Genomic DNA, 13,461 nt, shown 5'->3' with positions numbered 1-13,461 from the left:
ATGTTGTGAGGGTACCTGTCCTCTACCACCCTTTCAGGCAGTGAGTTCCAGATTCCAACCACCCTCTGGGTGAAAAAGTTTTTCCTCAAATCCCCTCTAAACATCCTGCCCCTTACCTTCAAACTATGCCCCCTGGTTATTGACCCCTCTACTAAGGGGAAAAGTTCCTTTCTATCTACCCTATCTATGCCCCTCATAATTTTGTACACCTCAATCAGGTCCCCCCTCAGCCTTCTCTGCTCTAAGGAAAACAACCCCAGCCTGTCCAGTCTCTCTTCATAGCTGAAGCACTCCAGCCCAGGTAACATCCTGATAAATCTCCTCTGCACCCTCTCCAATGCAATCACATCCCTCCTATAGTGGGGCGACCAGAACTGCACACAGTATTCTAACTGTGGCCTAACTAACGTTTTGTACAGCTCCATCATAACCTCCCTGCTTTTATATTCTATGCCTCGGCTAATAAAGGCAAGTATCCCATATGCCTTTTTAACCACCTTATCTACCTGTCCTGCTGCCTTCAGGGATCTATGTACATGCACACCAAGGTCCCTCTGATCCTCTGTCCTTCCTAGGGTCCTACCATTCATTGTGTATTCCCTTGCCTTGTTAATCCTCCCAAAATGCATCACCTCACACTTTTCAGGGTTAAATTCCATTTGCCACTGTTCTGCCCATCTAACCAACCCATCTATATCGTCCTGTAGCCTGAGGCGTCCTTCCTCAGTATTTACCACTCCACAAATTATCGTGTCATCTGCGAACTTACTGATCATACCTCCTACATTCATATCTAAATCATTAATGTACACTACAAACAGCAAAGGACCCAGCACCGATCCCTGTGGTACACCACTGGACACAGGCTTCCAGTCACAAAAACAACCTTCGACCATCACCCTCTGCCTCCTGCCACTAAGCCAATTTTGGATCCAATGTGCCAAATTGCCCTGGATCCCATGGGCTCTTACCTTCTTGACCAGTCTCCCATGTGGGACTTTGTCAAAAGCCTTACTGAAGTCCATGTAGACTACATCAACTGCACTACCTCATCCACACACCTAGTCACCCCCTCGAAAAATTCAATCAAGTTGGTTAGACATGATCTCCCCCTGACAAAGCCATGCTGACTATCCTTGATTAATCCTTGATCTCCAAGTGGAGACTAATTCTGTCCCTCAGAATGTTTTCCAATCTCCTCCCTTGCCAAACGCAGCAGCCTGGGATACATCTCGTCTGGGCCTGGGGTTTATCCACTTTTAAGCCCGCTAAAACTGCTAGTACCTCCTCCCTCTCAATACTAATTTGTTCAAGTATATCACAATCCCCCTGCCTGATTTCTATGCCTACATCGTCCTTCTCCATAGTGAACACAGATGCAAAATATTAATTTAAAACCTCACCCACATCTTCCGGCTCTACACACAGATTGCCACTTTGGTCCCTAATGGGCCCTACTCTTTCCCTGGTTATCCTCTTGCCCTTAATATACTTATAAAACACCTTGGGATTTTCCTTTATTTTGCCTGCCAGTGTTTTTTCATGCCCCCTCTTCACTCTCCTAATTTCTTTTTTAAGTACCCCCTGCACTTTCTATACTCCTCCAGGGCTTCCACTGTTTTTAGTCCTTTGTATCTGCCAAAAGCCTCCCTTTTTTTCCTAATCCATTCTTGTATATCCCTTGACATCCAGGGTTCCCTGGGCTTGTTGGTCCCACCCTTGACCTTTACGGGAATATGTTGGCATTGTACTCTCTCTATTTCCTTTCTGAAAGACTCCCACTGCTCTGATGTGGATTTTCCTACAAGTTGCTGATCCCAGTCCACTTTGGCCAGATCCTGCCTTATTATATTAAAATCGGCCTTGCCCCAATTTAGAACCTTTATTTCCGGTCCATCTTTGTCCTTTTCCATGACTACCTTAAATCTCACCAAATTATGGTCACTGTCACCAAAATGCTCTCCTACTTCTACCACTTGCCCGGCTACATTCCCCAGAATTAGGTCCAGTACCGCCCCCTCTCTTGTAGGACTTTCTACATGCTGTCTCAAAAAGCTCTCCTGGATGCACTTTAAGAATTCCGCACCCTCTAAGCCTTTCACACTCTATCCCAGTAAATATTGGGGAAGTTGAAATCCTCTACTATTATTACCCTATTATTTCTACACTTCTCTGAGATTTGCCGATCTGTTCTTCCATCTCCCCCTGACTGTTTGGGGGTCTATAGTACACTCCCAGCAAAGTGCTTGCCCCCTTTTTGTTTATAAGTTCTACCCATATGGCCTCATTAGAGGAACCTGCTAAGATATCATCCCTCCTTACAGCAGTAATTGACTCCTTGATTAATATTGCGACACCCCGTCCTCTTTTACACCCCCCTCTGTCTCACCTGAAGATTCTATACCCCAGAATATTGAGCTGCCAGTCCTGCCCCTCCCTCAACCATGTCTTTGTGATAGTAACACCTTCAATTCATCTGCCTTACTCGCAAGACTCCTTGCATTAAAATAAATGCCATCCAGCCTTGCCATACTCCCTTGTGCCATTACATTTTTGTTCTGCCTTCCAGGCTGACTTGTTTTTTCCTCTATATTTGGCTGTGCATCACCCCCTACTATAGCTCCACTCTGTATCCCATCCCCCTGCCAAGTTAGTTTAAACCCCCCCCTCCACCAACAGTACTAGCAAACCTCCCCACAAGGATGTTGGTTCTGTTCCGGTTCAGGTGCAACCCGCCTGACTTGTACAGGTCCCACCTTCCCCAGAAGCAGACCCAGTGATCCAGGAAACTAAAGCCCTCTCTCCTGCACCAACTCTTTAGCCACGCATTCATCTGCTCTATCCTCCTATTCCTATACTCACTAGCACATGGCACTGGGAGTAATCCAGAGATTACAACCTTTGAGGTCCTGCTTTTTAATCTGCTACCTAGCTCCCTAAATTCTTGTTGCAGGACCTCATCCCTCTTTCTACTCATGTCGTTGGTACCAATGTGAACCATGACCTCTGACTGTTTGCCCTCCCCCTTCAGAATGCCCTGCAGCCGTTCAGTGACATCCTTGACCCTGGCACCAGAGAGGCAACATGCCATCCTGGAGTCACGTCTGCGGCCACAGAAACTTCTATCTGTTCCCCTTACGATAGAATCCCCTATCACTATTGCTCTCCCACTCTTTTTCCTCCCTTCCTGTGTAGCTGAGCCACTCGTAGTGCTACGGACTTGGCTCTTGCTGCATTCCCCTGAGAAACCATCTCCCCCAGCAGTATCCAAAATGGAAAATCTGTCAGAGAAGGAGATGGACCCAGGGGGCTCCTGCACTACCTTCCTAGTTCTTTTACTCTGTCTGACGGTCACCCATTTCCTGTCTGCCTGTGCACTCTTTAGCTGCGGTGTGACCACCTCGTTAAATGTGCTATCCACGAAGATCTCAGCTTCGCGGATGCTCCACAGTGACTCCAGCCGCAACTCCAGCTCCGAAACGCGGATTTCGATTAGCTGCAGCTGGAGACACTTCCTGCACATGTGTTCACCCTGGACACCGAAAGTGTCCCTGACTTCCCACATAGCACAGGAGGAGCACTCCACGGTGCCGAGCTGCCCTGCCATATCCTACCCTTAATTTACTCCCTTTACTTCCTTTAAATTAAAGAATATTAAATACACTAAGGACCTTACTTCCTTTTTAAACACTACTTACTCTAAACTAGAGACCTTACTTTCACTTTAACGACTGGACTGTAAAAATACCAGGTCCTACTTACCAATCAGCTCCTTCCCTGGTTGTGACGTCACTTTAGCGGTTTTGCAGTTGTTGTTGTATGACTGCTCCCGTTCTCGGACTCTTTCCTTGGTATAAAGTAAGAACCAATTCCTACAGGGTGAAAAGTTAGGAAAAACAAAGGCGAAGCAAGGGAGCCCCTCCTTCCACTCCTCACCAGACTCCCTGACTCACCCAAGAGTGAGAGGAAGATAATGCACAAGTAGTCACAAGGGTAGTCACTTGGGTGTAATGTGTTTAATTTTGAAAAGCCATCAGTTGCTTATTGTCATAAAAAATTCTGATGGCAAACTGTTGCAGTTGTGGCCTGTGTCATTTTGCTAATGGGACTTCCACATTGAGGGCTTAGGGCGACTTGCAATTGTCAGTACGGTGGTCAGAGTGATAGGAATCTGCAGGTTCTTGGCCATTGTCGATCATCTGATAAGAAGGTACATGGAAAAAGTGTTTGATTGAGCAGGCTAAGCAAATCTGGCCAAGGTGAGTGCGTCCCTTGCATCCCGGGCAGCAATGTGGTCGCGCACTGGTGCCTTCTGGCCTGTGCAGCTCCAGATGGGTGAGCAGCAGCTTGGCGCTCCTGTTGTTGCTGCTGCTGTTGGTGCTGCTGTTCTGCATAGCTCTGCTGCTGCCACAGCTGGTCTTTGTCCGAATCTGATGTCCAGGAGGAAAAGAAATATATCATTCCCATGCTTCTGGTATATGCCTCAGTTGAGGAAGCGCTCAGTTAAGGTGGTGAGAGGGGTTTCCCAGGAGGTCACACTGGAGATGGGTGTTGTAATGTATGTACCTTTAAGGGGGGGAACTACTTTTTACAGCTCATGTATACTGTAGTACCGGCAGTGACCTCACCTGTATATAACGTTGAGTAGTAATCTGTACAGATCAGTTGCAGTCTGAGCCACGTTGAGTAAACACCGTTTGTACCGTTCTCCGCAGTCTGTGTCTGATTATACACGGACGTAACATTGGCGACGAGGCAGGTTTGAACCTACCTGCAACTCTGCATCACCTCCTGGGGATTCATTCCTGGAGATCAGTGGATTGGAGGTCAAGGCCAGAGACTCAGGTGTCGACCATGGGCAATCGCCCAGTCATCCAGCAGAGACTCGAGAATTGCGGGGGAGGCTGTCGAGAGCCAGGCTTGGCTTTCCAGTCGAGGTGGTCCAGCGAAACGGGCTGGCAACAGGTAGTGCGCAGACCGTTCCCGGACAGCGGCGGGCTAGAGCCCGACCGAGCGGCACAGCAAAGGGCCGAGCAGCGTCGACGGGGGAGAGAGAGAGAGGGCAGAGCGCACAGGGTGCAGCCAGTGTTCAGGGGCCGAGCAGCGTCGGAGAGAGGGAGAGAGAGATGCACAGAAACCCACGAGGCGCCGCCATTGCCACGAGGACCGCCGGGAGCGGCATCGGCAGCAGCGGGGGAGGAAGGAAAGCGCGGGAGACGCCATTTTAAGCCATTGGGAGACGCCATTTTAAACCACACCCAAAATGCCAAAGAGTGGCAGTATCACCACATTTGACAATGAAGTCGAAGATTGGACTAAGTATGTCGAACGAATAGAGGTGTACTGCAAGGCAAATGAGGTGTCAGATGACAAGAAAGCGTTGGGATTGTTGAATTTAATGGGTGCAAAGACGTATGGGTTATTGCGAAATCTAGTAACCCCAACGAAGCCAATGGAAAAGAGTTTTGAAGACATAGTAATGATACTAAAGGAACATTTAAACCCCACACCGCTGTTGATAGCAGAAAGACTCAAGTTTCACAAACAGAACCAGCATAAGGATGAAAGCAATGCTGATTATTTAACAGAACTGCGCAAACTATCGAAACACTGCCAGTTTGGAGTGGGACTGGCAGATACCTTAAGGGACAAGTTTGTGTGTGGGCTTCAAAGTGAAGGAACCCAGAAACGGCTTTTATCTGAAAAGGACCTTACGCTGGAAAAGGCTTTCAGCATTGCGGTATCATATGAAGCAGCAGCACGGGGCGCTGCAGAGATACAACAGAGACCGCAAGAATATGGCACAAACAAAATGTCATATGGAACAGAGAAGTGCTATCGCTGCGGCAGAACAACACACGACCAGAATGATTGCTGGTTCAAAGACAAAGTGTGCAGACAGTGTGGAAAAGTAGGACACATAGCACGAGTCTGCAGGTCGGGAAAGAAAACCAGCAATAAGAAACCGACCAAAGGAAAGTACAAGAAGGTACATAAGATAACGGAAAATAGTTCAGATGAACAAAAGAGTGATAACAACTCCGAAAGCAAGGAACTGAGTTGTCTGAAACTACATAATGTGATCACAACAGAGGATCACCGAACCATTTGGGTCACTCTCAAGATAGCAGGAGTCCAGGTAAAGATGGAATTGGACACAGGATCAGCCCTAACAGTCATAAACCGACGGGACTACGAGCGGCTATTCTCACACATATCCTTGAGAGACACAAAAATTATTTTGAAGACGTACACGGGCAAAAAGTCTACCCCAAAGGAAAAATAAGGGTGAATGTTATATATAACGGTAAGGAAACACCAAAACTAGACCTGTATGTATTGCAAGATGGAGGACCACCATTACTGGGACGTGAATAGATCCGGAAAATACAACTGGATTGGCATTCCATACAGGCACTGACTGTGGCTGACAAAAAGGATGACGACGTCACACCTGGGCGACTGTCAAAGATCCTAACTGACACGAAAGAAGTGTTCCAGCAAGGACTCGGAACACTAAAAGGCATGACAGCGACGATTAAAATTGAAGAAAACGCAAGTCCAAAATGTTTTAAGGCCAGACCGGTACCTTATGCGATCCGCCCAGCCATCAAAGCAGAGCTGGAGAGTCTGGAATGTTCAGGTGTACTGTCCAAGGTAGACTGGAGCGAGTGGGCTACACCCGTCGTCCCTGTGATGAAAAAATCGTTGAGCAGCACGCCTGGGAAACCAAGGAAGGTTCGCATCTGTGGGGACTTTAAGGTAACAGTGAACCCGGTCCTTCACACCGTACAATATCCACTTCCGCGGATTGAAGATATTTTCGCCTCGCTATCTGGAGGGAAACGCTTCACTAAGATTGCTCTGGCCCAGGGGTATCTGCAAATGGAGGTAGAAGAAGCATCAAAAAAATACTTCACAATCAACACCCATAAAGGTCTCTACCAATACAACTGGCTGGTATTCGGGGTAGCATCAGCTCCGGCTATTTGGCAGAGGGCAATGGAACAAGTCCTGCAAGGGATCCCAGGGACCCAGTGTTATTTGGACGACATCCTGGTCACGGGCGAAAATGACAGTGACCACCTTGCCAACCTGGAGCAGGTGCTCACTAGATTGCAGGAATATGGGCTCCGAGCTAACCGCCCCAAATGCGAGTTTTTTAGAAAACAGATCTCGTATTGTGGCCACGTTATCGATAAAGAGAGGTTACATAAGTCCCCAGAGAAGATTGAGGCAGTAGTCAAGGCTCCAGCACCGGAAAATGTGTCACAATTGAGGTCGTTCCTCGGGCTGGTAAACTACTACCATAAGTTCTTGCCAAATTTGTCTACAATACTACACCCACTGAACACCCTACTGCAAACTGGGGTGCCATGGAAGTGGAGTGACGAATGTAGACGAGCTTTCCAGAAGAGCAAAACACTAATCACATCGAAAGAGGTATTGGCCCATTACAACCCAGCATTACCAATTCGGTTGGCATGTGATACGTCACCCTACGGCATTGGAGCGGTGCTGTCGCACGAATTCTCGGACGGCTCAGAGAGGCCAATAGCCTTTGCGTCACGATCACTAACCTCAGCCCAGCGTAACTATGCCCAGATTGACAGGGAGGCCCTCAGCCTAGTGTGGGGAGTGAAAAAGTTCAATCACTATCTGCACGGGCAGAAATTCACCTTGCTGACTGATCACCAGCCTCTTGTCTCCATTTTTAATCCAAAGAAGGGCGTTCCGGTGATGACTGCGCAACGACTACAAAGATGGTCACTTTTTCTAGGGGCGCACCACTATGAGATTGAATATAAGGGCACGAAACAGCATGGAAATGCTGATGGGCTATCACGCCTGCCACTGCCTACTGCGGAGGAAGCACCAGCAGTGGATCCTGTCGAAATATTCCATTCGACTATAGTTGAATACCTACCGGTAACTAACGCTTGTATTGAAAAGGAAACCCGAAATGACCTGACACTGTCTCGGCACATGGCGACTCACTGTTGCCAGCATTCTCGACAAGGAGAGAACAGCTGTCAGTGTGCCAGGGGACCTTGATGTATGGATCCCGAGTGGTAATTCCACCCAAGTTAAGGGATAGAGTGCTCAATGAGCTTCATGAGGGTCATCTGGGAGGGGTAAAAATGAAAAGCCTAGCCAGGGCTTATGTGTGGTGGCCGGGAATCGATAAACAAATTGAGGACCTGACCAAGAGCTGCTCAGGATGCCAGAAAGTCCAAAATGCACCACCACAGGCCCTTCTACACCCATGGGAGTGGCCCTCATCTCCATGGCAACGGGTGCATATTGACTTTGCTGGTCCATTCATGGACTCAATGTTTTTAATAGCCATGGATGCGCACTCGAAATGGCCTGAGGTCATCAAAATGTCCTCCACCACCACGGAGAAAACTACTGCAGTCCTACGGACCATTTTTGCCAGGAATGGCTTGACAGAACAGATTTGCTCCGACAATGGACCACAGTTTGTGTCCGAAGAGTTCCGGAGGTTCTTGAAAAAGAATGGGGTAAGGCATTACACATCCGCCCCGTATCATCCAGCCACAAATGGATTTGCTGAGAGGTTCATACAAACCTTTAAGAAGGCAATAAAGGCTATGTACAATGACAACATTCCGCTGCAGCACAAGGTGGACAATTTCCTGTTCGCCTACCGGAATGTGACACATGCAGTCACCAGCCAGGCCCCAGCCATGATGTTCTTTAACCGAAGGTTAAGATCTCGCCTGGATTTGCTCAGGCCAAACGTACGAAGAGATGTTCAGAGTAAGCAATTCCAGCCCATCCATGAGAAGGCAACAAGGAGCTTCAATGTAGGGCAACCAGTCTTGGCCCACGACTACCGAACAGAAAAATGGCAGCCAGGAAGGATATGCACACAGCAGGGCCCACTAATGTACACAGTGGACGTTGGGGAGAGCATCGTGAGACGCCATGCTGACCAGATCCTAGAGTCACAGGAACGAGTCAACCCCATGCCTCGCCCATACGTACCTGGTGATGAACCCGACGTACAGGTAGCATCTACCCCAGAAACAGTAGCATCGGAAGCTGATGAACCAACCGACGACAGGGGGCCAGAATCGCCTCCGCACCAAGAGCAAGACACTCGGGAAAGGCACTATCCAGAAAGGATCAGGAAGCCTCCCCAAAGACTGAATTTATAAATAGACTATTTTCAGCTAATGTTGCATGTTAAAAGTGTTAATTGTAATTAGTTTGATATTTAATTGTTAAATGAGTGTTATGGTACTGTTAATCTAAAAGGGGAGGAATTGTAATGTATGTACCTTTAAGGGGGGGAAGTACTTTTTACAGCTCATGTATACTGTAGTACCGGCAGTGACCACACCTGTATATAACATTGAGTAGTAATCTGTACAGATCAGTTGCAGTCTGAGCCACGTTGAGTAAACACCGTTTGTACCATTCTCCGCAGTCTGTGTCTGATTATACACGGACGTAACAGGTGTCAGGCTCCAAACTTCAACAGCAATGGCTATGCCTGTTAAAAGATCCCCCAGACCTGAGACAACAAAGTTCTGCCACCTGTAAATGATTGCTGAAAACTCCTTTTTCATGGTGGAGCTGCAGCTGTTAGTAAGCAGTCCACTTGTGAGGCCGCCAGGATTCACTGGCGTGTTCCTGAGGAGATGTGCAGGACGTGGGAAAAGTGGTAAAATCAGAAAGACCTCTCAAAATGGGATTATAGAGGCAATTAAGTGGTTGTTAAGGACCTTAAGGGTCTATCCCGCTTCTTGGAGGCGGGATGGAAACAGGGTCAGAAAACACGCATTTGGGAAAATTGCTCGGAGGTGGGACAGAGGCAGGATCGGGCCCGCCCACCATCTTTTGCGATTTTACCACCTCACACGCCTCCAATCTCGCCTCCTCGGGCCTGGCAATATCGAGCCTATAATATCCCCCACTTTCCTGTATATGTGCCAATTGGCAAAGCTACAAGTATTGCACAAGACTCTCTTATTGAAGAATGAGTCACTTCTATATCTTGGAATTTGGATCAGGTCTAAACAGGCTCTCAGTGACATCAATATCAGCGGCTTACTTGTCATTAGGAGTCATCTCACCTGGGTTCAAATAGCCTCACGTGATGTCTTTATACGTTCAGGCCCGGCGATGGCCAGCGAGATTTACTACAACACACAGTGGGTGTTGATTCACAGTTCCATTTGCTCTCTACGAATAGGCCTCGCTCCTTATTTCCTATGAGGCCTGGAGCTCCTCACGATTACTCCCCCTCTGCATCGATACGTCAGCTTTGACGCTCAACTAAACTTCTCTCCGTGTGATCGAGCTGGATGTTAAGTGTACAAGAAACTCCTTGTGATTAGCCCGAGTGTGAGCTCACACACGGTTCCCTCTTCGAGCCTAATTGTGAGCTCACATACTACTCACTGTGACCAGCTTTGAGTGTGAGCTCACACACTGCTCCTCGACTTTAAAGTTCTCATTGTTGTGTTCAAATCCCTCGATGGCCTCACCACTCCCTACTCCCTATCTCTGTAACCTCCCCCAGCCCTACAGTCCTCCGCGATATCTGTGCTCCTCCAATCAACATTCCCTCTCATTTTTTTTGGGTGCGGGTCCCCGTTAAGAGGCTGCACGGGACCATCAGAAAGCTGCATGGCCATGCAGCTTAGAGGGAATACTGCCCCCAACACTGGCCTCTTGCGCATCCCAGGTTTTAATCGCTCCACAATTGGCGGCCGTGCCTTCAGCGGCCGAGGCGCTAAGCTCTGGCAATCCCTCCCTAAACCTCTCCGCTTCTAAGAATAGGCCTCGCTCCTTTTCTTCAGCGAAGCCTGGAGCTCCTTGCTATTACTCCCCATCTGCATCGACACAATACTGGGTCTGCTGCAATTTCACCCAAACCACCTACCTCTTTGACCAAGCTTTTGCTCATCTGCCCTAATATCCCCTTATGTGGCTCGGTGTCAAATTTTGTCAGATAACGCTCTTGTGAGGCATCTTGGGACGCATTACTACGTTAAAGGTGCTGTATAAATGCAAATTGTTGTTTTAGTTGTGACCGGCCTGAGTGTGAGCTCACACACTGATCCCTGTGACCGGCCCAAGTGTGATCTCAGGAACTGATCCCTGTGATCGGCCCAAGTGTGAGCTCACGAACTGATCCCTGTGACCGGCCCGAGTGTGAGCTCACACACTGATCCCTGTGATCGGCCCAAGTGTGAGCTCATGAACTGATCCCTGTGACCGGCCCGAGTGTGAGCTCACACACTGATCCCTGTGACCGGCCCAAGTGTGAGCTCACACACTGATCACTGTGACCAGCCCGAGTGTGAGCTCACGAACTGATCCCTGTGACCGGTGTGAGTATGAGCTCATACACTGATCCCTGTGACAGGCCCGAGTGTGAGCACACACACTGATCACTGTGACCGGCCCGCGGGTGAGCTCACACACTGATCCCTGTGACCGGCCCAAGTGTGAGCTCACACACTGATCACTGTGACCGGCCCAAGTGTGAGCTCACACACTGATCCCTGTGACCAGCCCAAGTGTGAGCTCACGAACTGATCCCTGTGACCGGCCCGAGTGTGAGCTCACGAACTGATCCCTGTGACCGGCCTGAGTGTGAGCTCAAGCACTGATCACTGTGACCGGCCCGAGTGTGAGTTCACACACTGATCCCTGTGACCGGCCCGAGTGTGAGCTCACACACTGATCCCTGTGACCGGCCCGAGTGTGAGGTCACACACTGATCCCTGTGACCAGTGTTATAAATCTCATCATCATGAAGAAACGACTCATGAAATAACACTGGATGGCCAGCTGGTGGCGCCGTCCAAGGAGTATAAATACTCGGGCATGGGCCCAGCTTGCCCAGGGACATTTTGTAAGACAGGAACTAGTGAAGTACAACTAGACATCCATGTTCTGAAACAAGTTGATTAAAGCCTTGCTTTATACTCAAACCAAGTGCGTACTGAGTTTTATTACATCAGTTTAATCAACTTGATATCGACTCCATGCTCTGAGTGATTTGGGAATAGCCAGCTATGACTTCAACTGCAGAAGGGAACTCCGGCGTAGTAATAATCAATCCCTCATGGACAAACTACTCAGACCTGCCTGTCTTGACCTGGACCCAAATTCACCTACAACTGCTAAGGTATGGAAACACTGGTATCGTACCTTCAGTAACTTCCTCAGGGTATGTGGTGAGAATGTTCCTGATAACTTGGAGCTACTTGCCAATTATGTATCTCCTCATGTGTTTGACTATATCGAAGACTGTGTAGACTATGACTCCGCTATCCTAATATTACAGCGACTATATGTTAAGGCCCCAAATGAAATTTTTGCTCGGCATCTACTGGCCACAACTCGACAACAACCTGGGGAATCACTTGACGAATTCCTTCAGAAACTTCGCAGGCTCAGCAAGGATTGTAATCTTAAAGCTGTCACAGCTGAGCAGTACCAGGAGGAGTTAATGCATGATTCCTTTATTAATGGGATTGCGTCTCCCTTCATATGCCAGCATCTGTTGGAGAGTAAAACCCTCGAGTTACAGGCTGCCTATGATCAGGCATGTTCCCGGGACTTAGCAAAGAGGAATGCAGATACTTAACTTTTACCTCATGCACGGGCTGTTGCTATCACTTTTAATGACTCCTTCGATAGATCTCGGGCGAAACCCTCACTGATGATGAATCTAACCTAGCGGATGACAACCCTACCCTAGAAGCCTTCGCTGATGACGACCCCGCCCTAGCGGCATCTTGGCAATCTGGAAGGAAGTATTTCTTCTGTGGAGGTGCGTTCCATTATAAGAAATTTTGTCCTGCTCGTAACACAACCTGCAATCATTGCAGCAAGAAAGGTCACTTTTCTAAGGTATGCCAGTCAAGAGCCTCTGTTAGTAAGAAAGGCCACTTTTCTAAGGTATACTGGTCGAGAGCTCCTGTTAGTTTTGCAGCTACTATCTATAAAACTGCTCCTCCCCCAAGAGCCACTACTAAGGTTACAGCTGCTATCAATGAAACTGCTCCTCCCCCAAGAACCATTACTAAGTTTACAGCTGTCAAAGGTAAAACTGCCCCTCCTCCCATCACAGCTGTTTTTCCCCAAAGTCTGTCCCATGCAGCCATGAAGGTTTCGGTAAATGGACACATTTTGAGCGCACTAATCGACTCATGCAGCTCTGACAGCTTCATTAGTGAGCGGGCTGTCAGTAAGTTAAAACTGCGTATTTACCCCTCAGACAGGGAAATTGCAATGGCTCTGACGACACTGGCCACCATTTCTTCTGGCTTTTGTCTTGTCGACCTTATTCTCAATGGCCGCACTTATTTCTCCACCCGGCTCGGGGTGCTCAAAAACCTATGCAGTGATGTGCTCCTGGGACAGGATTTCCAGAAACAACACAAAAGACTCACTTTCGAGTTTGGAGGGTCA

The 13,461-nt window shown here is 48.4% G+C and overlaps 1 protein-coding gene across 1 annotated transcript in view; it reads right to left on the bottom strand.

Annotated features, from left to right (window-relative positions):
• Nucleotides 1-4,028: 4,028 nt before the first annotated feature.
• LOC147109536 (acyl-coenzyme A amino acid N-acyltransferase 1-like) overlaps nt 4,029-13,461 on the bottom strand; it is a 50,158-nt gene continuing 40,725 nt past the window's right edge. Inside the window, exon 3 of the mRNA XM_086003572.1 lies at nt 4,029-4,430. Within this exon, the coding sequence (XP_085859698.1) occupies nt 4,125-4,430 (306 nt within the window). The 3' untranslated portion in view covers nt 4,029-4,124. The remainder of the gene's footprint in view (nt 4,431-13,461) is intronic.

This window comes from Somniosus microcephalus, chromosome 12 (genome assembly GCF_052327205.1).
Source record: "Somniosus microcephalus isolate GS21.2 chromosome 12, FLI_Smic_1.0, whole genome shotgun sequence".
In the NCBI taxonomy this organism is placed as follows: Eukaryota; Metazoa; Chordata; class Chondrichthyes; order Squaliformes; family Somniosidae; genus Somniosus; species Somniosus microcephalus.
Note: the sequence above shows the minus strand (reverse complement) of the source record. Positions and strands in the feature narration are given on the sequence as shown.